Genomic DNA, 26,289 nt, shown 5'->3' with positions numbered 1-26,289 from the left:
CCATGCTGATCTCTCTTGTAAATGTGTTTTTTATAAAAATATGTTATAAATGTATTTGCTAATTTCATTAAACCCCTAGAAACAAGTATAGTAACAGGTGCAATGTTAAGTGCTTATTGTCCTAGCTGTAGGAAGTTACAGTGTGAAGGAGAAAGTTAGTTTGGAATGAACCCATTCATTATCCAATGGCCATGCTGGATGTCACCCAATTTTTAAAAGGATACTGTGTAATCTCTTATGCAACTGCAATTTTAATATGAGTTATAAATCTTGTTTAACCAAATAATAAGCTAATCATGAAAAGTGCAATTAAATATGATAACTCAGGAAATTATAATATTTTGTTGCTACAATTTCAGGCTCCTAAATTTTGAAAATAATTCAAGAAACCTGTTGCACATATTTTCTGAAAAAGTTGTTTGTTGTGTCATGATTTTAAAAGCAAGCATATTAGCAAAACAATATGGAAAACATTGCTTCTATTCTACTGCAGCTGCTGTGCATATTATTTTCAGTCAAAGAAACAGGATAAGACAAAAAAATTTTTTTTGGTCTTTTTGAGACAGAGTCTCCCTGTAGCCCCAGCTGTCCTGGAACTCACTATGTAGACCAGGCTGTCCTTGAACTCACAGAGATCCGCCTGCCTCTGCCTCCCAAGTGCCAGGTTTAAAGGCGTGCGCCACGACACCCAGCGATAAGATAAATTTTAAAAAATGAAATACAGAAAAAAATCTTCATTTTAAGCAGAAGTCATTTATCGTTAGTGGTTCCTATTTTATTTATGAGTATGTGTGGTCTGTGTCTGTGTGTAGGTATGGGAACATGTGAATTCAGGTATCTGGGGAGGCCTGAAGAGGGCATTGGACACTCTGTAGCTGATGTTACAGGCAGTTGTGAGTTGCCTAATGTGGGGATTTGGAGCTCAATTTGGATCATCTACAAGAATAATATGAGCTTTTACCCACTGAGCCATCTCTAGCCCCTCAGTGTATATTTTGAAAATAAAATTGATATTAATTTATGTTGTATTATTCCTTTAATTCAGCCATTGTATATAGTAGCCAATCACTGATACTAAATGAGCCTAAAAGTTTTATATGCTTGTGTAAAGAGACTCTATATTGATGGAAAAAAAATTAGAAAATGTGTGATTCATGATGATTTTTTTACATGCCTCTACAGAGAAAGTACTGAAAATGATACCTACCCAATAATGTCAAGACACAAGCAAGTATTGCTATCAGGGCTCCAGTACTGAGGCCAGCAGGTAGAACATAGGCCTCCGCATTGCAAGTCTGGGCTATGCCATCTGCATCACAGTCACAGACACGGATGGTGAGGGTGTTGGTGCTGCTCAGAGAGGGAGATCCACTGTCCACAATGAAAATTGGCAGATAGTAAACCGACTGCTCTTGTCTCCGGAAGCCATTTCTCCTGGTGATAATTGAGGCTGTATTGTCTAGGATGAAGAACAAAAATGTGTAACAAGATTTCTGATGAACTCTGTATTTCCAAATGTAGAGTCATTCTGTTCATTCTGATTAATGAGGTAAAACAGCTGTGTGTGTGTGTGTATGTGTGTGTGTGTGTGTGTGTGTGTGTGTGTGTGTGCTTTCAGTGTGTTCTTTTTGAACAGAGAGACATATTAGCAATATATTCATATGTAATTCATGTTAATATATTTCCACTACTTCATACATAGACAAACAAATAATCATAAAATAAAACTAAATATGAATATTATAGGCATTTATTAAACACCACTTTGTATAAATTACATATATCCTTTTGTTTGTCTTAAATTTTAAACCACATATTTGTAGAGAGATTGTTGAAAGTTAACAGATTAAATATTCTTGTAGCATTATTAAATAAAATTTCAAATCCATCCTTGTTTGGTGGGTACCCATATCAATATAGAAAAAGAAAAATAAGGTACCGTATTTTTATACAAATTGAGTATGTAGTCAGCTTTCACTAAAGAAGGGGGATATGTTTGAGAAAGAAACCAGCTTATTTAACTTATTTCCTCATTGTGTTAACATCATTTTTTACTTACATAGGCTAAGATTTCTATGATGCATGCCATTAGGTGACATAGACTTATGGGGCTAGTATCATAGACATTATCTATCATCAACTGAAATACCATTATGTAGAACATGGTTGTATAGATATTCAGAGAATAAATGATTACATATTGCCAAACATTAAGTACTGGCATTTATACTTTCTCAAGTAGCATGCATATAAACATTTTGTCAGTGATAAGGAAGGCCTCAATTTATAGTCAACATCCTATTTAAAACTTATAGTAACTATGCAAATTTGAAATATAATCTAAAAGTATATAATTGTGATTTATATATCAGAAATACATTTTTTAATTTAAGTATTTCTCCAAGTATTTTGTCTTAATTAGGTAAATAAAATTTTTAAGAGTCTCCAAAATTATACTAACTCATGAAAACAAAGTAAATGAAGGCAGTAGGATCATATTGTCATCTTGTATTCTTATATACTAAAAATATATCTCAAATAGTTGAAAAGATGTTGTGCTGTGTAGTTTTAATTGTCAACTTGACACACCTAGTTAGAGGAACCTCAACTGAGGAATTTCTCCATTGGATTGGATTATGGCCATGTCTGTGGGGCATCTTCTTGATTTGTTGAGTGATGTGGGAGGGCCCAGCCTATTGTGGGCATTACTACCCCTTGGCAGGTATTCCTGTGCTATATAAGAAAGCAGGCTGAGCACAAGACAGAGAGCAAGCCAATAAGCAGGAGTCCTCCATGGTTTGGACTTTAGCTCTTGCCTCTAAGTTCCTGCCCTGAACTCCCTTAGTGATAGACTGTGACCTGGAAGATGTAAGATAAAATAAAAATCTTTTCTCCCCCTGTTGGTTTTGTCAGTGTTTTGTGAGCAACAGAAAGTAACTAGGATAGATGTGTATCCAATATTAAAATGAAAGATTTACCAATACTCCAGTGAAAAGATGACATCATCAAACAGCACAAAAGAAGATAACATGAACAGGGTCCCAGGACCTTGTAGGACTCTGTTTCCATATAGTCATGCATATCTTCCCTGGCTCTTACAATCTTTCTGCTCCCTCATCTGTGATAGTCCCTGAGTCTTGGGTGGGTGAAATTTAATAAAGGAGTCCTGTCCAAGGACCATCATACAGCCGACTCTTGATGTCTACACTTTGGCCTTTTGTCACCTCTTGTGTTCCTGGTCCTCTGCTGCCTGAGGGGGCTTCATTATGTTGGCAACTGATTGCTAATAGATGAAGCAGAGCTGATCTTCCTAAAACAAGGGACTTTAGGCAGGCTGACTAGACTCAGTGGACAGACTTGCACTGGGGAATGGCTGGGACAGTGACAACCCAGTGGGCCTTAACAGGAATGATAGAGTATATGGGCTTCAGTGGGGGGATGCTATGGGATAGGGTTCCAGGGGGGATGGGATTATAAAGATGATGAAGATTGTTTGAGATGTTCTGTATGAATTGTACAAAAACTCAATTATATATATATATATATGGAAGATTATATTTAACTGTAGAAAAGCAACTAATGGTAATTATAGAGGTGACAAGAATAAAAATATTTGAATATCATTTTCTATTTAGTAGATATTCATGTGAACAGGTTTTATTTAATAATGCTTTTAAAAATCAGGAAATTTTAAAACTATTTCATTGAAAATATAAATATGAAGCCAGACATGTTGGCAGACACCTTTAATCCAGCATTCAGTAGTCAGAGGCAGGGGGTTTTTGTGAGAGTGCCTGGCCTATATATTGACTTCCAGGATACCTGGGGTTACAGGGAGATCCTGTGTTTTAAAAATGTAGATTAGAAAACTATAGTAATTTAATTATACATAGAGTTGTTTAGAGGATTTTTAGGTTTTCTGTAGTTAACAATAATAAAGGCAGATGACTTGCCTCTCAACAATTTATATGTTATATATTTTTATTATTTGATATAAAAAGGCTTACAAAGTTGTTTATCTGTAGTCTCACATGGATGACATGAAAACACATGCACACAGACATATAGGCACACGGACATATATAGATACACAGACATACAGACACACAGAAACACAGACATACACGCATACAGACATATAGACACACAGACACACAGACATACAGACACACACACACACACATATACACATTATACACACAGAATTGATAAGCACAAACCAAGATGTTGAACATGTGAGGACAGAATTCTATGCTCAGGAAGGAGATGGTAAATTCATCATGCTCTATATTTGCTCCCTAACATGGAAGGCAACATAAGAAATTACTTTCTCCGTGTTCTTTTGTTGTCCCTCAAGGTACAGTATTCAAGTTCTAGGCTTTCTGAGTGTGGCATGGTGACATTTTCAGCTATATGACATTATGGATGTCCCATAAATCCAGACTTATTTGTACATTTTCTGCATAGCCATTTTGATACTATTGGACTGTGACACAGGAGGGATACAGTCACCATCTTCTTGTGAATGTTATATATTACCTATATGCATCTGTGCTGGATGACTCGAGAGCTGATAGCAAGCCTCCCCAACTCTGATTGAGTCAGAGAGTTTGGGACTACCCTCCCAGAGAATGCTATTTATTTTATATTACTAAAGGGACAATAGAGTGTTCTCATTAGATGGAGAATGGGATCAGGAAAAACTGTTACTTTCAGATTGAATTTTTGAAGCCAAGATTAGAGTTTCTGCACTAAAGCTGCGGCCTCAGGCAAAAGTCCTAGTACTCTTCTGAAAATCATGTCTTGTCGGGTAGGCTGGTATTGGCTGGACAATGTATTTCTACCTTTCTTTCTTAGCTGTAACCTGATTTACATGAAAAACTATCATATAAATTGTTAACTAGATAATGTTAGTTATCAATATAAGCTAAGCTAATGAAATTTGTGCTTCTAAATATTTGTAAAATGTTCCTACAATAACTTATGGAATTGCTAAAACTGGTTCACTATTAAGCAGGGAAACTAAATTTGCCACGAAGGGGGTACTTTTATTATTTATTATTTTATCTTACTTTTTAACTACGTTTTATTAGACTTTTAACATCGAAAATTTATTTTTATGTGCAGATAAAAGAATGATCAATATTATTCAGAGTATTAAGTGAACATTGATTTAATTTGAAATTCATGTAGCCCAATTATTTTTCTGAGAGTCTCAAGTCATGTGGACATATCACAGTCTTTACTGAGGCCCATAGCAGACCCTCAATAAATTAGATAACTTGGGTAACAAACATGGTATATAAGAGGGCAGACATCTAGAAGAAAATCAAAGAGAAATAGACCTAACTTTTCACATTTGGCTTTAGACCTAAAATGATTTAAAAAGCAGCTTCTTTACCATGACAGCAAATCCATGGATAAAAATTACTTGAGGGGCCCCCTACCTTTTAATTAATGTCCTTGCTGTTTAAGAAAAAAATCCATAATCAGCATTCCTAGGGGATAAACAGAACTTGCCTAAGAGTGTTCTTTCTGCCTCCTGTAATGACAACAATTCTTTACCTTTGTTATCTTTTAATGAAAAGTTGTGGTTATTTGTTGCATCCGTTGCTAAGCTGAAGTAGAACTGGTGTCCGTTGGAAGGCTCATCCTTATCTACAGCACTGATTTTCTGGATAACCTAGAAAAGAGCACATGAAAAAGGAGGGCATGTTAGTGCACTCTGTTGAGATTTCTGTGGCAGGACACAATGATTTCATACTTTATAATAAATGCCATCTTAAGGAATGAGCTCAGGGAATGGATCTGGTGTACCAACATGAACTCGATGCAAAATGGGCTCCGAACAACAAATCATGTCCTTTTCAAAGCGCACGTTTGAACTTAATTTTGTGAACCTCAGAAACAAGCTGTGCCAATTGATTAGACACCCCAGTAACCATCACAGGACACAGCAATGTGGATAGACAAGTCAAACCGAGCTTGAATTACATTTAATTTTTAGAACTTTAAGGTACTTAACTCCACTGTATAAGGTAGGAAACAGCCCAATCAAGCTTAATGTGCTATTTCTCCTTAAAGGAAGCTAAGCCTTTAAACATGTAACAGGGCTTCTTACAATGTTTACCTTCTCCTCCTGCGGAATTTTCATCACCCAATTAAATCAGAATTTGAAAGTTCCTTTAATATTAGTTTGTGCTGTACATCAAAGTGCTAGTTTTGCTGAAACAAGCTGATTATATGTTATTTGAAAGCTGGAAGGTTTCAAAGGCACCGCTGCTGGATATTTTTAAAGAAATTTCAAACAAGGCACAGTTGTTTTGAAGACTCTTACCTGCCCTGGCTGAGCATTTTCACAGACGGTGGTCTCATAATCCATTGCAAATTCAGGGGCGTTGTCATTTATGTCAAGTATACTAATGGCCACATAGCCTCGTCCAACCTGGGATGGGTTCTCTAACAGATAAGAAAATGTCTTATAACTTACACTGATAGCATTAGTCTTTATGTTGCTATTTTTTCAAGAAACTTTAAAAACAAGCAAAAGTTTTGAAAAGTTAAAAAGTTTCTGTTTGTAAATTATAAGTCAAAAATGAAAACTAGAGTCAAAAAACTTTAAACAGAGCTGCAGATAATCCAATCCACATAGATGCACTAATTTATAGGCATGCGTATTCACTCATTCATACACTCACTTTACTAAGTTCCTATTAGATAATGTGATGTCTACAATGGAAAGAGAAAACAGGAAACCCTCAGAAGGCAGTTCTGACCCATTGCTTTATCATTTTCTCCTTTTAAATTAACTATGTAAATGTTAGTAAATTAAACTAGAGAATACAAATATTTTTCACAGCTTAGTGATTTTGGATTATTGGGTTTTTATTCAATTCAGTAGAACAACTATTACAGGTTAACCTGATTTTATCATCTCATGAGAACATTCTCTGCTCTCACCCTCCCCCAACCTAGCAGCACCTGAAACCTTTCCACTTACGGCTTTCCATTGCAAGCACTGTGATGTTATGAACAGCATTTGTCTCTCGATCCAAAGACTTGGCCGTGGTAATAACCCCACTGTTTGCATCGATATTGAAATATCTCTCTAAGTCTGTGTTTCTGTCAATTGAATATCTAGGCGAAAATTCAAAGAAATAATTTAGCATTCATCTTAATTTAAAATTTGCTTGTTTTTTCCATTGATTTCATGGATCACTACCAAATCCTGCTAACATAAATATTCATGTTTAAAATCCCTGATATAAAGTTGTGGCTTTATATCCAGTGTGTCATTAATGTCTTTGTCAAACATTTTGATCTTAGCACCATAGTATTATATGCTATTAATACGCCATTAGAGCTCCATGTACATTACTTCTATTATTTATGATAGATACTCTCACTGATAATGGGCATCACTGAAATCAAACATATCTAGACACTTTGTTATCTGTATATATTTATTACCTTTTATTTTAATAGCACCAATTCAGTGTTTATAATTTTTTACTTAGACCCTCCCATACAGGTCTTAACTGGATTTCCAAAAGCATGGTAGAAACTTAAGCCCCAAAATGCATGCTATCTGGGGTTGTAAAAGACCAATTTCAAAATATCTGCAATATAAATATTAATGACAAATCACTGCTGCACTTGTATTCTTCTTCTGTCTTATTTCTCCCATAAACCAAAGGCTCTATCCCGTGGCAAATGTCCACCTTTCCATTCCGCTAGAAATTTTTCTAGTTGAATAAGAAAGCAGCTCTCATTTAAAAATAATTCAGAACATAAACTAAAGAACAAATAAAAAATAAACACAACGTTTTTACGTATGACCAGGAATAACTGACTCTACTATACCCATAGATCTTCAAACATACTGGCCTCTCAATTTCTGTGTTTCAACTCAGCCATCACTTCTAATGAGTATGTCCTTAGTACTGCATTTCTCCTAATTAGTTTTCATGAAAACTGTACTTCAAGCATGCTATTCTGTCTTTCATCAACCTAGCCCAGTATTTTTCATCCCTGGTGATGATCTACAATCTACTAATGCTATCAGAACTATTTCAAAATCTATTTCTTATCCTTTATTGTCACAACAATTAATATTTCATACCCATATTTTTCTCACTCCTGTGGAAATGCTAATATATTGTGCTGCCTATGCATTAAACCCTGATAGGCCTTCAGTATGTCTTCTATTTTTGTATCAGGAATTTGAGAATCTACTGGTATGGTGGTTTCTAAGCTCTTGGTCTCTCACTAAATTGCTGGCTGAAGCTACAGGCATTTGATAATCTGACTGGAATTTGGAGATCTTTTTCCAGAGTCTGATTTAGTGAGCTAGCATTTAAATGGCATGAATGACAAGCTGGTGACTTTTTTATATTTCCAGGGGCAGGAGAGTTAGATTCTCCAGAAAAAGTGTAAATATGTCCAAGCAAGGTCCATAAAGATTAATCAGTTATAATTATTAGAGGCTGAGTAGAAGTCTCACTCTTTCTACTAGAACAGTAGGAGAAGATTCCTGAGGAAAAGGGAAGACTCCAACATATGAAAATGAATTGAAGAGAAGGCACTAAGAATGCCAACGAAGTGGTAGCTTGGTTGCAAACATCAATCTCAGAAGTGTTTTTCCAGGAATAGCTGTAAAGTCTGAAGGGACCAGGACCCTGCGATATCTAGGACTCAGGGACAATTACTGAGGAAAGCATCAGGCACAAAGTGCAATTGGTCCAAGAGAAAGGATACAGGTTTGAATTTCTCAGAACTGCAAGACAAATCTATATAAGCCTTCTGAAACCCAAATAGTGCCATCAACAAGTCCCAGATGCTGGTCATGAAGCTTCAGGGTTTAGTGTTTTTCCTGCTGAGTTTCAGATTTGGCTTGACTCACCCTTTATTTCCTTTGGCCCCATTGTTACCCTTCAGAGCGGAAAGATTCATTCTGTAACACTGTATATTGTAAGAACATGGTGGTATTTTGGTATTATATGGGGATTGCAGTAAAGAGAGTACTTGAGTGTCAGAAGTTGTTTTGAGGTTTTTTTTTTTTAAATATGAGTTGCCATGATTTGTGGAATTCTTAAACATGAATTAAATGCATTTTGCATTATGAAATTGCAGGGATCATTTGAGGACCAGGGGTAAAATGTTAAAACTTATATGTTTCGCAATCATATTGATAAGAAGTAGACTTGTGATGGTTAAATTTTATTATCAACTTGACTGGATTTGATACCAACTAGGAAACATAGCTCTGAGCATGTCTACAAAGGGTATTTTAAAAGAGCTTTAATTGAGGAGTGAAGAACCAGTCTCAAAATGGACAGCACAATCCCTTAGGCTGTTGTCTCAGACTAAAAGGAGGAAGAGAATGTAGTGCCAACGTTCATTTCTTTGTTTCCTGACTGTTGGCAGACTAGGACCAGCTGCCTCTTGCCTACGCTGTCATGCCTTCCATGTCATGATCAAATATATCTTCTCCAAGCATGAGGGAAATAAACCCTAAACTAAGTTTGTCATGTATTTTACCACAGGAACAAAAGGAGTAACTATCATGTTTCCCAATTATCAAAACACTTCTTGGAAAGTATTTCTTCTTCCATTAACTTACCTAGCAACACTATGAAAAATTGTTTGACCATAAGTATGTGGCTCACTTTCTAGAATATTCTGTTCCAATGATTTATTTGTGACTCACCTCACTTTGCACACACTATAGCGTTTAAATTATTACAGCTTCAGGTCTTGAAATCTGATAAACCAACTTCCAAGTCTTTATTCTTTCTCTTCAGAATTATTTGGAAATTATAAGTTCTTTATATTTTATATAAATGTTAGTTTAATCTAATCCAGATATACAAGAAATACCAGTTAGGAATTTTATTATAATATTCAAACAATGAATTAATTTGAAAAAAATTATTAATTTTAATTTTTACTGTTTAGCCATTGATACAATGAAAACCAGTTGTCTAATTGTTTGGTTTTCTTTGAATGTCTTCAGGATTGAATTGTATTTTTATCTCTCTATCTCCCCTATACAGATTTTGATAAACCAATATGTATGTATGTATTTTTTTTGGACTTATTGTAAGCTGTAGGATTCTTTATATTTTGATTTCTAACTGCTTCAGGCAAATATAAAAAATAAAATTATTTGCAGACATTATATGCCATGATCTTGGTGAACTGCTGTTATTCTTGGAGAATATATACTTGTGAATTTTTATACTCATGGCAATAATTGTCTATAGATGACAATAGTTTTATTTCTTCATCTCTATTGGGTATGGCATTCATTTCCTTTTCATGTCTTATCACACGGGCCAGAATGTCTCATATAATGAATTTATTATTTTTTTGAATACAAGGTTCACACTTTGGAGGAGGCTGATCTGGAGATCAGTGTGAAATCCAGACTGGCCTAGAACTTTGTCAATCCTAATGTCTCAGCTGAGATTTAGAGTGTAATTTCTCTAATATTTTAATATTTAATCCACATCAAATAACTGTACAAGGAAAATAGTGGTAAACACAATACAAGTTGGGAGATACGATGTAAAATAGTCATCAACTTTTCTGCTACTTTTTCCTTTCTAGAGACTTGAATACTTGCTTCCTACCCAGATTTCATAGCTGTACTTTGTATGAAAGATAGGGCTGGATGTTTATCTGGGAACAGGATTATCTGTGTGTACATATATATGATGGTATTCTACAGATATATAATACTTTTTGTATAACTATATACACACATAGACATATATAGCCTATACATAAATATGTGTATAGCCTATATAAACAATATATGCTCTGTATACTTCATCCAAGAGCAATAGAATAATTGCTATTAATTTTTCTTAAGATGATTATAACTTTGTATTTACACACTCAAATAATTTAAGCCAATAATATAAATGTCAGTTGTTCATTTTTTTAAACCTATAGCTACTAACTAAGAAAATACCAGCACATTCTCTTTTATTTAGATATGTGTGTGATGTATTTGCATACATATGAGTGGAAGCCAAAGGCTGATGTTGTGTATCTCCCTCGGTCACTTCCCATTTTATTAATTTACTGAGGCTTCCTGCATCAGGAACTCACCAATACCTGTAGCCTAGTTTAACAGGTTGCCATGTGATCTTCTGTCTCCACCTCCTGAGTGTTAAGATTACAGGTGGGTCAGCATACCAACTCAGCTTTTGATTTCCTTTACTATGGGTGATGGGGATCTGAATTTCAGTAGTCATAGCAAACACTTTATCCACTGAGCCCTTTCATTTTATCTCCACTTTATATCCAGCCCTTTCAATATAGTCCTGATAAATTATGTGGCTAAACTTTAAACAAATATTTATTATATATAATGATGGGTTTCCTAAAGGCATTTTCATTCAAGTATATGGGGTACTTCAGCTTCTAGATTCTTAAAAGCAAAAAGGCCATGAACTTGACAGACATCTTTTAAAATATATTCATGCAATTACTCATTGGGGTAAAGCCAATGAGTAAAAAACATTGACTTTTATTCTTAATAGTCTTAAAGATACAAAGTTCACTTAATATCATGTCTTCAGTCATTATTCATCTCATCAAAAAGTGCACAAAATTTTGGAATCTGGAAATAACTTTGTTTCGGCTGGAGAGATGGCTCAGCGATTAAGAACACTGGCTGCTCTTGCAGAGGATGTGGGTCTGATTCCCAGTACCCACATTGCAGCTAACAACCATCTGTAACTCCAGTTCTGGGGGATTTGACACCCTTTTCTGACATCTGTGAGCACTGCATAATGTGGGTATACCAACCTATATGGAGGCAATATACTCATAGACATAAAATAAAAATAATTAATACAATATTTTCAAAATAAATTTATGTTAATAGAAAAATTATGCTTTCTATTTTTCCAAGAGTTATAATTTATAAATTATGAACTCTTCAAGTTTAATGTATGAATATTGTATGTATCTAAACATCTGTGATCCTCAGTTACAGTTCACTATGGAATAACTGATATACATGTGTACCTATGTATTTGACAATTTGTGTGTTACTATAAATTCCTCATTCCTTCATTTCATTCATTCATACACTAAGTAATGATTCTTTAGCACCTGAAAATGACACTCTATTCCTGGAAACCATACACAAACTATAATAACATAAATTATAAGTGTATAAGAGGACATGGACAAGTTTGTGTGAGTATAAAATAGAAAATTAAGAAGGTGTGCAGAAAGAATAAGATATTTGATCAAGAGGAATTTGGAGACCCTAGAAATGAATATCAGTAGATAGATTGTCTGGAAAATCCTTGTGGTCATTATATTTCTTAATGGCAGGCTTGATGCTGTAATAAAACATTTACCATTTATCTACTCATTATAGATCTACCAGTCCTTATGGACATGCCAAAAACTGGAGGTGAATTATGAATCACTAATTAATTTCTAAAGACACCAGATGAGAAATAACCCCTTAGATAAAAGAATTAAAGAAAAATGTGAGCACTTCTTAGAATGAGAAGTATAATACATCTCTGTCTTTCAAGCGAGAGAAGTAGACTGACTAAAAGAGAAGCAGCAGCAAGCAGCCTCACAAAGTTTGGAAGGACACTTCTATTTCTCTGTGGCCTGTGGTCCAGATACTGAGAAAGGCCACTGTGTGTCTGCTTAATTTGAGGTAGAACTGGAAGTAGGAGAATAGAAGCATTTTTAGTAAAGAACTACAGTTAACTTGAATGCAGTTTCTGGTGTCATGAATGGTGTACGACTCCCAAAGATTCCTCTCGCTTCTTCCAGTTAGCAGCCTAAATATTTGGCCTCCTTAAATGTACATTGAAGTGACCAGTTAGAGCGATGACTTTCATATTTTTTTGCAGCAGTAGCAGCTATGCTGCCCTATCCACTTATAGGCAGCCATCTGTATGTCTTAATATCTACCCTTAAACCTGATTCTGAGAGTTTGCTGATGAGTACATAAACCTCTACCATCTACCAATCATATCCTAAGGATTATCTATCATCTCTTCCTCCAAACTACCTTTCCTTGTCTCCTTTCTCATTTCAAGAATATATTAATTATTTAAAACATTATTTCTACAAATTTCTTAAGGATAGGTAACATCATATATGGGAGAGACTGCTATTTGCACATCTAATTTTCTATTTAATTAAATGCCTCCTAAATTCACATTGGTTTTGTTAGAATTAGACTTGTGTCTACATGAAAGGATGTATTTGCAAGCATTCTTTGCAAATGTGACTTTATATGTGAATTTTAGAAAATGGGATGTAAAATTGTCATTCAGGTAGAACCTCATTGAGAAACAGTAATAGAAACTTGATACAATTGTACAACTGCTGTCTCACACTCTGGAGGCAAAGACGGAGGATCATATGCTCAGAGTCAGCCTGGGCTACATCGTTACTGGAGTCTAGTCTGTCTGAAACCCCATTACACCCCCTCCCCCTCCAATAAATAGGAAAAGAAAACAAAAATGGCAGATAGTTGAAAGTTCAATTGCTATTTCATTTTTGTCTTTGGATATTTTCTTCTGGAACATAAATACAATAAGGAAGGATCCAGAATTTATTTCTTAAATATAAGGGAAAAAGTATTTCATAAAAGTAACACAGGTCTTGTTGGTATTAGGCTGTCAAATTATAAGAACTTGAAGATGTTGCTTTATATTTCTCAGTACCCTTTCGGTCTTCTGTCTACACAATTTCTAATTTGAATGAGGAGATATTTCCATTGCATTTCAGTATGGCACCTGTGGTAGTTGGTGGAACTTAGATTTACAATCATGTCTGTCTGTACCATCTTTCCATTATGCCCACTGTTGACAGAGGGGCTTTCCGAGGCTGCTAACTAAAGCCCCATGATTCAGCATTTTTTCACTTTCACCAAATTTATCCTCCAATCTGAACACCTAATGAGTCAAAATGAAGTACTAATTGATGAATGAAAATACCATGCACATTACTATTTCACGTCCCTCTTCACACTTGTCATCCTTCAAGACTGCGTCCTCTTTCTCAATTATTTTAATCCCATTTTACCATGAAAAGTAGCCACTAGTAGGTAAGTAGCTTGATTTCTCAAATCAGACAGCATTCCTTTTGAGAAATCCTGCAATACATATGATCCCTGGACTTTGCTGATTGCTACTTGTGCTCTAACATGAGAAACCACAGACTGAGAGTTAACCATGACCCTGTAGTAAACAACCTTCTCTACATTCGAGGCTTCTCTTTCATTATTTGCATTTTCTGCTTCTTCATCCTTAAAATGAGAAGCCTATACAATGAATTCTCATCACCAGATTAAATACTGGGTTTTTTATTTTTATTTTTGTAAGATCACTACTAGGGCTAAATAAGAAGGCTGGGAAATATGCATCAGTGCAGCACATCTGTTACAAAATAAATTTGAATAAATGCCTTTTAGTATCACTAATACTATATGATAAGCTATGCTGTTCTTCAGATCACAGCCAGATATCTTATCACCAGCTATTGATTTTCATGCTATGTTCACAAACAGAATGTGTGGATTTGTGGGATAGATTTGAATAAATGTGTCATAATTACTACAAGACTAGCAAATGATGTGGTAAATAAGCATGGCCAATTTTGAGTAGAAATAAAGCAATCATTTGAGCTGGAAATTTAATCTGTTAAGAAGCTGGTGTACAAGGCCATGAATTTGGGTATAATTTTATAAGCACTGTATGCACTTGATATAGAATACATTAATATATTTTGCCAGCATGAACTAACTCCATGACCACATTCAGGCTTATTTGTAATGTTGAGATAACAGCACTTTCTTCTAGGGTTTAATGAGAAGCTATTTCAAAATAAACCAATAAGCTCTGTACACAATGATAGCAGATACCCTGATTGATCCACCATTTCCCTCTTCTGATAACAACTCAATTTTCCTCTTGTGATTTAAGCCTTGTCAATCTTACACAACTTTGACAGTACAATCAAGGTGCCCAGAACATTATGGGTTAGAGACAACACATATATATCGAAAAGCCAAAAAAGCTCCTCAAACAATATGAATCTTAAACAAGCAACCACAGGAAAACTGCGGCAGCAGTTCATCCCAGCTGCTGCATTCCCTGAACTGCTCATTCTCCCCACTTGTTCTTTCAGGGTCTTTTTCACTAGTCTGATGTATAATTGGTACGTTAGAAGGGAAAATACTTATAAGGCACAAATTGTGAAACGTATCATTTTCAATAAATTCATTTTTTCGGGATTCTTTCAAAATAGCTAACTCAAAAGGTCTTCCTAAGGGTCCTAATTCCACAACAATATGATGCAAAATGAAAAAAAACATGCCTTCAATAAATTGCTTATTTCCTGCTTAACATACTTTTAAAATTATCCATGCAGAGCATACATACTAGTCTAACAAAAATACTTTTCTTCTTTTTATCATATATGAATCTATACTTTCTTTTTACTTTTTTAGTAGCAATTGTGTTAAGCTGAACAACAGTTTGAAATAGAACATATCTCTTGCTTTTCACCTAGACCTGATTTTTGCTACTTTTCAGATTAACCAGCTGCATTGTTAGCGTTGTTTTCTGTAAGGCACTAGTTCATTTTGTGTATTATAAAAATCAAATATTCATAAATTCTGTAGAATAATGCCCACAAATGTATGCACGCATACAAGCTGCTTAAAATGCACAGTAAATTATTCAAGCAGCCCAAATGTGTTCACACTAGCCACACTAGATTATGCCATTTGTGATACCATTTTATGCCTTTTGTCTGAGGAAATTCAATACTATGAATGCCAACAGAGCCTACAGGTAAATGTTACCCATGTACACACTAACTTAAATACACGGTTCTTATTGAAACTGTGAGAAATACTGAAAATGATGTGTAATACTTTTTCATACATCTGTCTTCCCATCTGATTTTATTTGTAATAATATGTTTCAACTCAGCTATTTTAAGCATTAGATTGTCACATTTCCTCCATATCCTACAGAAATGAATCTGCCAATTTCATAACTTAGCACCAAGATCTCAGGACATAACCAAATAAATACAGTTAGATTTTACATCATATTTTTTCCAGCTAGTCCAAATTCTGCCATCCTTTCAAGCCCTGCTGATGTTCTCTCTCCTTCAAATGATGTTGACTGTTCAGTAAACTCAGTCACTCTTAGTTGTCTTACAATTTGTTATGTTACAGCATGGACGTTCTTTTTCTACTCATATTGTTTAGCCTTTATAAGATCTGTTACTTCACCTAGATTTTAAATTCCTAGGGGCCGGAGGAAAAGTTTTACTAATTTTTATTTCTTATAAGCTTTCCATGAGGATTTCACAAAGAACAGGTTCTTAATAAGAGTATATTGAACCATTAATCAACCTGTCAATATTGAGGCATAGAATAGTCTGAGTCCTCTGGTGTCTAGGTTCCCTTACATTTCTTAATATATTGGATGGGAACTCAGAAGTGAACTTGCTACTGTTCAAAAATCCTAAAAATGAACATTGAGTTATCTGACTTTCAACTTTCAACAAATCCACTCTGATATTTGGTATTTAGAGTCCAAATTGGCATAAAATGTTAGCCAAATACTTAAAAAAAAAAAAAAAACCAAGACAGAACATTTTTATTCTCTATGATTAAAAAAAAAGTATAAGGAGTCTTCACTGGTGAGAGTTGAGGGATGCAACTAGTTTTTATCTCTACCTCCCATTCCTACCCATGCCCTCCCCATTCCACTATGTTCCATGAGTCGTAGGCTTATCTTGCACATATGAACTTATGGCAATGGTGGCATCAAGCACAGGACCCATGCCAACTCAATCAGACAAGGACCCAGAGTGGAGAGAGGGTAATGGGTGGCAAGTCTGCCCTAGTCTGGGAACTACGGTGGACTGATCACTGCTGGGTGAAGGGAAGTAAGCCTTACCAATGATCTGTAGGTAGGCTGACTAGACTCCAGTGGATGAGTTTGCACCAAAAGACATCTGGGTACAAATGCTGGACTGGATAGAACTGAATGAGTATAGTAGAATACACGAGGTCTGGTGGGGAGTGGTGGGAGGAATGGATGAGAGAGGAGGTTCTAAATTTGACTTAGAACTATTTATGAGATGTACAAAAGATCAGTGAAAGATTTTTTTTAAATTGGAATAATTTTAGGTATCACATAATTTTCACCTTCTACTACCACGTTGAAGGAAGGTTTATAATCTGAAAGTTAATTTATCTTCTAATGCAAATACATGTTTACTTCCACAAAACCACCATATAATATTTGCTAAACTCTGGAATATATGTGCATACAAAGCAGTTTCCTAATAATGGCTAATGTGAGGGCTAGAGAGATGACTCAGCAGTTAAGAGCACATACTGTTGGTCTAGAGGACCCGAGTTCAGTTCCCAGCACTCAGATGACTCACAACTGCCAGGCATTCCAGAACCAAGAGATATAACATGCACATATGTGTATACATCCTACACAAACATACATATAATTAAAATTAGAATCTTTTAAAAATGTTCAGTGTGGTTGTCTATAAAATATATCGGTTTTTATTGACTTCCCTCACCATGAAATAACATCATGAAAACACAACAATGACAATAGAAAATGATCATATATGATAATATTGGTAGAATTTTATTTAGTCATTTAAAAATGAAAACATAGAATAAAACATACACCTAAGCTATTCCCCGTTTGCTGGCTAACAGAGCAACATTGGAAGCCATGTAGCATCTCTTAGGCCACTCCATAAACTCAATGCTGAGAGCAGAGCCAGCCTTCAATGATTCAACAAGAGTAAACACAAATTCACTAAAGTAGAAAATTTGGGGATTGATCTCTTAAAATGCATCATCAGTTCACAAGGGAAGACAAATATATGAAAGATAAATCAAGGAAAAAGAAACATATTCCATGAATGGTTGTTCTAACATTATCAAATATCTTAAAAAACTAAATACTGCAAGCATAATAGCATAAAGTTTAGGAAGTTAATTTTATAAAATTCAAAGTCTTATCACTCATACCAAAATAAAGCTACTTAATTATTTGAGACAAAGGCAATCTCTGTAAGAAAGTAATGAAAGCTTGTCTTTAACTTTAAGGAAATGAGAACAAGCAGAAAGTTGGTACTGGCCATGTAGACATTAACTGGTAAAAGCCATAGAAATTTTGACATAGAAAACTCTCAGAGTACAACCTTTGGCCCTCTCTTTCTCTTTCCTTCTGAGAATAGTCTCAGAAGTCATTTCTTTTTTTCTCTCACAAAATTGGCTACCCACTTGAGCCTGTTTTAGCTTCCATTCCTTTGGATTACTAAATAGACTAACCAGTATATCTTTCCAGATACAAAATTATAAAAAGTGCAATGGTTTCTCAGAAAAGTTTCAACAGAGTAAATCAAAAATAAAAATAAGATAACAAATACCAATGGAATACTCAGAGATGCCCTTAAATTCCCTGATTCATTTTGAGTCTAAAACGATGGTGTGTGTTAGTATGGCTCTGTGCTGTCTCATGCTTTCAACTATAAGTAAAGAGTATCTACTCATTATGTAGGTGTTATAGGGAGAAGTGGCATCCTAAATAACTGTCTATGCCTACAATTTTATTATTCCTTGAGGAATGGTATTCCTTGAGGGAATGGTATTTATGTGTTCTCACAAGACATGAAATGCTTTTTCAAAGTTTAAACTCATTTGTCCAAATTAATAAGACTTTATTAGTGGAGTTGAACATTTTTGACCACAGCTATTATAGAAGAAGAGCAAAGTAGTATTTTTATATTGCATTTAGCAATGATTTTTCCAGCAAACAGCATGCTTTTAGAGTTAATAACCACTACACAGATTATAGTGATCCATATACCCACAATCTATTGTACAGAAGGGAAAACAATGACTTTATAGCAACATGGTAGTATGACCTAATGTGAGGAGAAATGAAAAGAAAATGAGGGAAGTAACTGATGGTTTAAAATAATAAGTTTACTGCTTACAGGAGGAAAAGATGATATATTTTTTCCAGTACGCATTGTCTAAAGTATAAATACTTTGAAAAAAATATTTTATTTATTATTTTTATTTTATGTGTATGATTGTATGTGAGTGTACCTGTGTCGTGCTATGCTGTGGACGTCAGAAGAGGGCTTTGGATTTTCCTGGAACTGGTGTTAAGGACAGTTTGTAGCTGCCATGTGGGTGCTGGGAATTGAACCCAGGTCCTCTGCAAGGGCAGTCAGTACTCTTAACCACTGAGCCATCTCTCCAGCTCCAGTATACTTTTCATGACACTTTTTACTCAATGTTCAGATTTATCTTAAAATAATTAAATCTAAAAATCTGTTGCCACTTTAAAAATTAAATTTATTTGAAAATTATCAAAGTGATATCTACCTATAATCAGTATTGAAAAATCGCACTTGGCCATAATGATGTTTAGCTTCAATTGTCAACTTGACACAACTTAGATTCACCGAGGAAGAGAGTGTCAATTAGGATTTGTCTATACTGGGTTTGCCTGTGTGTCCTGAGGGGTACATGTTCCTCTGAGGGGCACGGCTGCTGCAGAGAATTGGCTGCGGAGAGTTAGCCACAGACGGAGGAGTGTTGGCACAGTCTTGGAAGCAGGGGTGTGGAAAATCATGGCGCCGGTGGCTCACCTGTGTGGATGTGAGAAGAGGCATTTACTGACTTGGGCAAGAATGTGGGCCCATGAGGCATGAGTGAAAGCTAAAGGAGACTGTGGGTGGGGCATGGAAGTGATCTGGAATGGTGGGCCACTGAGCCAAAGAGTGGAATGGGGATCCAGGTGTTCGCCTTTGTAAGTTAATCTAGTTCCCGTACCCAGGATATAAAATATGGAAAAATTCAGACAAAGATGTGTTATGTGGTTTGTCTAGCCACATCAGGAGCATGAGACACTGAAGAGAGTGAGGGCAGGTCAAACAGAGAGCAGGAAAGAGAAAATTTAGTGGTGTTTGTCTAATAGCTCCAGGAGCAAGGGAGCCTAAGAGAACTCGGGCGACAAGTTGGCACAGTAGGCAGGATGGTGATGCTAGGAATGAAAAACCACACGAGTTTGGAAAAAGCTGGGAACTAATGGCAGCATTGATGTGGATCTCGCAACGGATATAAAATATGTAACTAAAAAAGAAGCTGGCCACGCAGAAGCATGGGCCACAGCTCTGTTGTAAATATGGGGAAATAGCCCAGTTGTGGGTATATGAAAATTTGCTAAAGGTTATAGAAAGGCTAGAAAAACTTTTACAAGCCTGGGAAATAAGGAGAGAACACAGAAGTCATGGCCACTTTGCATAATAAAAGATTCACCCAAGGCAGGGAAAGCTGAAAAGGCTAGGGAGGTCCTGGCAGATCCAGTTGCAGAACTTGTGAGAGAAAAAAAAAAGGGGGGGGGGAGCAGATAATAATGAAAAAGGAAATGACCTAAAAATGAAAGTGGCTGAGGCTGCCCCTCAGATTCAACCTTTGACATAGAAAGGAAAGGAAGTTAGTAGCACTGTAGCTAAGAAATATTCCACACTGGAACTGTTAAAACTAGGAAAAACTTACAAGAAAGCAATCCAAGAGCCCCTCACCACATGACTAATGAGGGTATGGGACATAGGAGCAAATAACGTCAGTCTAGCTTCACAGCTGAGTTATATAACCACCCGTCCATCCTTGCAATATATAGGCTCTTCTACCTAGGCCAATGCCAAGGGGATCAGTCCTTAATGGGGTGGCTGGTTGGAAGCATTAAAGATATGTGGAGGACTACAAAGAAGGGACAGAGATTACTGAGAGAACTAGGTATGAGAAAAGCAATATATGATGTCCAGTTCATTGGGCCAGATAAGTCTGTGTTCACCAGAGATATAAAGGAAATCTTTATTCAACTGGGACCTTGAGAATGGTATGGAGTTTTAATGGTTTTGCTAAGCCCTTTAATAGGTCAGGATCTTTGCAAAGTGATATATGCTTTAGCAGGTTTAAGTGACTCTGACCAACATGTAAAACATGTCTGGAGAATAACAGAGCACCCTACAAGAAATATAAAAAAGACCAGATGGAAGAAATGGTCCATTTGGGTTACTCAGAGACAAATGTGGCAAGACTTATGTTGAGTCCAAATTCCCAGAGAAAAAAATTGATAGAAAACCAAATTCGATAATAAGGACTTTCTGGAAGGTTTAAAACTAGAACAGTTTAAAAAAGGCATTCAAAGGATAAAAATTGTCCCAGGGGTGGTTAAGGATCCCCAAAGATTGAATAATGTGTATTTCTTTCCTGATAAAAGTTATACTAGGGGTGGAGGCTGTTTATCCCACTGAGGGCTCTCCCAGCACCCAGGTATGATCAATGGAGAGATGACAGATGTGGCTACAGTCAGGAGGCAGGCCCAAGGCCTGCCTGACTCAGAGAACCAACAAGTGCAGTGGGTACAAGAGAAACTCCCTGCCTCCTTAGCCCAGTGCAGGGACAGGCAACTGGAGCCAACATCTGTAAGTGTATCAAAGATAAAGGAATACAAAGGGACCCATGTAAGATCCCCAGAATGTGGAATGACTCTCAAGGGATAACTAAAGATAGTAAAGAACTAACTGAATTAATGCCTCTTACACATGCTATGGTACGTAACAAAAATCCATGGAGAAAACAGTTAATATAAATGGATAAAACCTTTCTTTGCTGTGTTAAGCCTTGTCTATGATTGATTTAATATATGATGTTAACCTTCCTTCAAGTGTTTACAGATGTGAAACCCATTTGAAAGATAACTGAAGAAACAAAGGCCAGCTATAACTGTAAGATTCTTGGAAGATTTATGGTTGGGTAAGATAAAAACAGAGGTTCCCAAACTATACAACTGTTAAGAAAATCTACAGTACCAGGAGTGTGTTGCTCCCCTATGAGTTGTTGGGCAGAGAGAGATCCTAGAGGCCCTCAAATTCCCCAAGGCTATTGTCACTAATGTCAGTTGTGTCCTAATAAGTTTGGTAAGGCCATGTTGCTGAAGATACAGCATGATAGGAGGGTGGAAGGAGAAGAAATGATGGATCTGAGAGTAAGCCAAAAACTCTATGCCACTGGATGGATGGCATTCATAGTACCAGAAGGTTCTATGCAGATGATTGGGGAAGAAAGGATCCCCTGTGATTCTACTCAACAATGGACCCCACATGCTGCACACTTTGGACATGCCAAGCAATGCTTGCAAGTACAATAATGGCTCAACTAACGTACATAGAAATAATTGGATAAGACCCATTCCTAGGGGTGGAACACACATCTGGTGCTGTAGACCAGGCCAACCCCCTGTGTCAAAAAAGGCTACAGGCCCTAGCAGGGAAACCATTGCAAGTATACTGTTTAATGAATATAGTACACCTATTGGGATATCCTCTAGGCATTTGTATTTACATTCATGTTTGTTTAGATGTGTCTACTTCCTTGCATTTGTCTTTAAGGTAGAAGAAACACCACTGAGATAGATAAATGGCCACAGCTTGAAGAAGAATAATATGGAAGCCCAAGAAGTCACTATCTCACCATGATAAAAAAGAGATCGCCCTACAACCGTGACCCCCTCCAAGGCTCAGGAACCTTAGCAGAAGATTGGTGGAAAGATTGTAAGAGCCAGAAGAAAGGGTGGAGTGTGTTCTGAGAGGTACTTGCTCTTCCGAAGGGTGGGGACTGCTGCAGAGGATTGGCTGAGAAGAGTTAGCCACAGAGGGATGAGCATTGGTGCCATTTTGGAAACCAGCGGTTTGGAAAAAATGGCACCGGTGTCTCGCCTGTGTGGATGCCAGAGGAGGCATTTACCCACCTGGGGCAAGACCTCAGGCCCATGAGGCATGAACAAAAGCTAAGGGGGACTGTGGGCAGGGTGCAGAAGCCATCTGGAATGGTGGGTTGCTGAGCCACAGAGCAGAACAGAGCACTGGGTGTTCACCTTTGTAAGTTACTCTATTTCCCGTACCCAGGATATAAACTATGAAAAATTCAGACAAAGATGTGTTATGTGGTTTGTCTATCCATGTCAGAAGCCTGAGACCTTGAAGAGAGTGAGGGTGGGTCAAACATCCAGCAGAAGGAGAAAATTTAGTGGGGTTTGTCTAATAGCACCAGGAGCAAGGGACCCTAAGAGAACTTGGGCGACAGCCTGTAAGCATGTCTGTGGGGAATTTTCTTAATTAAGGTAATTGTTATGGGAAGTTTATTGTTATAGGTAGCATTGTTCCCCAGGGAGCTAGCCTGGAACAATGAGTGAAAATACTGAGCTGAGCACCAATAAGCAAAGAAGTGAGTTGCATGTATTTATTCTTTCGACTTTTAACTAGGGATAAGATATGACAAGATGTCCTAAGTCTTGCTACCTTCTGTGACTTCCTTGCTATGATGGACTGAATCCTGAAGTTGTGACCTCAAATAAGCCTCCCCCTTGTTGCTTTTTCGTCAAGATATTTTATCACGGTAACAAAAATGAAACTAGAGCACACATTGAAGGATTAAGTTTGTTATAAACTCAAATGAAGCAATACAACACCAATATTTTAACTGTATCTTCCTTATTATATTTATTTAAACCTACAAGAATCACCCATTACATGCACACATGCAAAAAAACACATGCACACGTAAAAAACAGCAGCAGATCTCAGATTTTATGGTGTAGGTAACAAGTACAAAATTGAATATTAGAACAATTGGAAATGCTTATATGAAAATTATAACAAACCCAGAGAGATTATTGGCAATAACAATGTATCCTGTCTAGCTGTAAGCCTTGTATTTTAAATCATCTTTAACTATAAACAAGATATTATTTTATCCTTACAAATACCAAAAGTAAATAAGTACATGCTATCCAAACAGATCAATATGAAAAATAGTTTGTTTAAATGTTAATCCCTAATTTAAATAATTCATGCTTATTTCCTAACAAATGCCTTTACCCTAAAATTACCATGTGCATCACTTCATTCCTGGTAACAGTTTACTTTGAGAGGTTAAAGATACCTAAATGAATATAAGCATTGGCCATGTCTTATGGCTAACAATAGATGCCTAAAAATACCATCTCACAATAATAATGATATTTCCTAATTAGTAAAATATTGTGTGGTGCTGATCCTGTTTTGATTGTCCTAATGTGGCTCTTCACGCAAATTAAATAAGAGTTTATTTGTTATGATCCAAAATATACTGTAATAAAGAAATGTAGGTATGAATACAGGCACGCAGATGTAAAATGGTAGGCTAGGAAAGGAATGAGCCTTTACCTTACAGGACTGTTGGAAGAATCTGGGTCATGAGCAGCTACAGTGCCAATGATATTACCCACTTGTGTAGCTTCTGAAACCTCCATGGGGTACAAGGGTGAAGAAAATACAGGAGGCTCATCCACATCTTCGACAATTATCTTCACAGTTGTTGTGTCACTGAACGGCCCCAAGCTTAGAAAGCGGGGATCGGCATCTTTATTTGCAGCTTCTATGCGTAGTGTATAACTTGTTTTGGCTTCAAAATCCAGTTCCTGTAAAGAAAGTTATTAGAGAAAGTTAATTACCAGGTGGCTAGTCAGGAAAGCACAGTCTTTTCATTTATGAATGTCAATAAACATACAAAGGTCTCTGACATGAACATGCACCATCAGCTTTCAAAAAGAAGCATTCACACCAATCAGAATTATAGTTACTCTTCTGGCTCATGTGCAAAGATAAGTGCTTTTGAGATAACTTAATCTATTCTGCTGCCACACTTTGTTTGGATAGATATAAGTCTTCAGAATATTGTTTGAAAGACATCTAATCTGATTTAAAAAATATTTTCACATAGCATATCAAGGTAATATTATCAAAAAATATATTCAAGATTTTTACACAAAAATATACACTAAAATGGAAGAAAAGTCTAGTTTACATTCAATATTTTTCTCAAAAGATGAGTAAATTAGTAAATTATGGGTTAATATTTACATTGGGTTCCCAAGCCCCCAGGTGCTCAAAAGGTAGCTTCAGAGGCAGGGAATATATTGAGATTGTGCAGACTGACAGTACAGCTGGTTCATTTCCACGAAGCTCCCATAGCTTTTGCCTTCTTTATCATCTCATTAATGAAGACAAAAGTTCTCTATTCATATTAGATGCCTGATATCTATTTTTCAGAATCTTTACTTTGTTTTTGACTTTCTATGAGGAGTAAAAATGCTAAAATATTATTCAGAGATAGCCACTAATTTGAGAAGTTCACAAGGAAAATTAGATATTTCACTTAGAAAAAATTATGTGAGAAAATAAGAATTGTATGTATAATATGAAGGTTTTTTGGAAAAACAGCATGCTTCTCTTTCTCCAAGGGATACTGAGAATCACAGTTTTTCATGTCTTTTAATTTCAATCTCACGATTGAAAAACAAAAAAACAGCCTTCAGATACATCTACTGATGCTATAAATAGGAAGACTTAAAAGGAATATAGAACTAAATAGAAATGCTGTCAAGTACAAAAGACATTTTACTTAGGTGCAATATTTAACAACACACACAAAAAGAAAAAAATTATATACCACTTAATGCAAAGACAGAATGAAAATTCATCTATCCGCTGTACATAAGGGTATATCTTTGGGAACATACTTGGGTATGCAGACACATTTAATCATCTCCAAAATGATGTGAAGTCAATCAAATGTATTTTAAACATATTTGTATAACTGTAAAATGTGCTAGCATATTTTATATACATATATACTGTATTCTATATATAATATATGATAGATAGATCATATATTAAGCAATGGCATTTAATGTATGATAGTTATACACTATATAGTACGTATTGTAATATATACTATACTGCATGTAATATATACTACATTTTATATAAAATATACTAGCACAGTTATACACATAGATGTACCATACATGCATACACATGATACAACAATTGTAACAAAGAGATTCTGTGACCCATCTCTGGCTAATACAAAGGAAAAATAGTTTAACTGATGTACAAAAATTCTTTGTAATATCTACACCAGACCATTCTTACAGGAATCCTTCTCTAAGGTCTTTGTCATGCACTAGGTTTCTACCTGCTTGTTTGGCTCTGTGTCATTTCTGTTACCTATTTTTCTATAAGTGTGTAGAAGAGGTTCAATAAATACATGCTGAATTTGAGCAAAAGTTCAGAATTATAGCACAGATATTGATTCCATATTAGTCTCAAACTGAT

General features: G+C 35.9%; 1 protein-coding gene across 1 annotated transcript in view; it reads right to left on the bottom strand.

Moving 5' to 3' along the window:
• Positions 1-26,289, bottom strand: part of Cdh7 (cadherin 7) — a 145,286-nt gene that overhangs the window by 17,857 nt on the left and 101,140 nt on the right. Inside the window, exons 7-11 of the mRNA XM_008840671.3 lie at positions 24,337-24,590; positions 7,001-7,137; positions 6,338-6,459; positions 5,566-5,683; positions 1,208-1,459 (exon numbers count right to left, since the gene is read on the bottom strand). Coding sequence (XP_008838893.1) covers positions 1,208-1,459; positions 5,566-5,683; positions 6,338-6,459; positions 7,001-7,137; positions 24,337-24,590 — 883 coding nt within the window. The remainder of the gene's footprint in view (positions 1-1,207; positions 1,460-5,565; positions 5,684-6,337; positions 6,460-7,000; positions 7,138-24,336; positions 24,591-26,289) is intronic.

This window comes from Nannospalax galili, unplaced genomic scaffold (assembly GCF_000622305.1).
Source record: "Nannospalax galili isolate Female #2095 unplaced genomic scaffold, S.galili_v1.0 scaffold298, whole genome shotgun sequence".
Taxonomy (NCBI): Eukaryota; Metazoa; Chordata; class Mammalia; order Rodentia; family Spalacidae; genus Nannospalax; species Nannospalax galili.
This window is presented reverse-complemented; position numbering and strand designations above follow the sequence as displayed.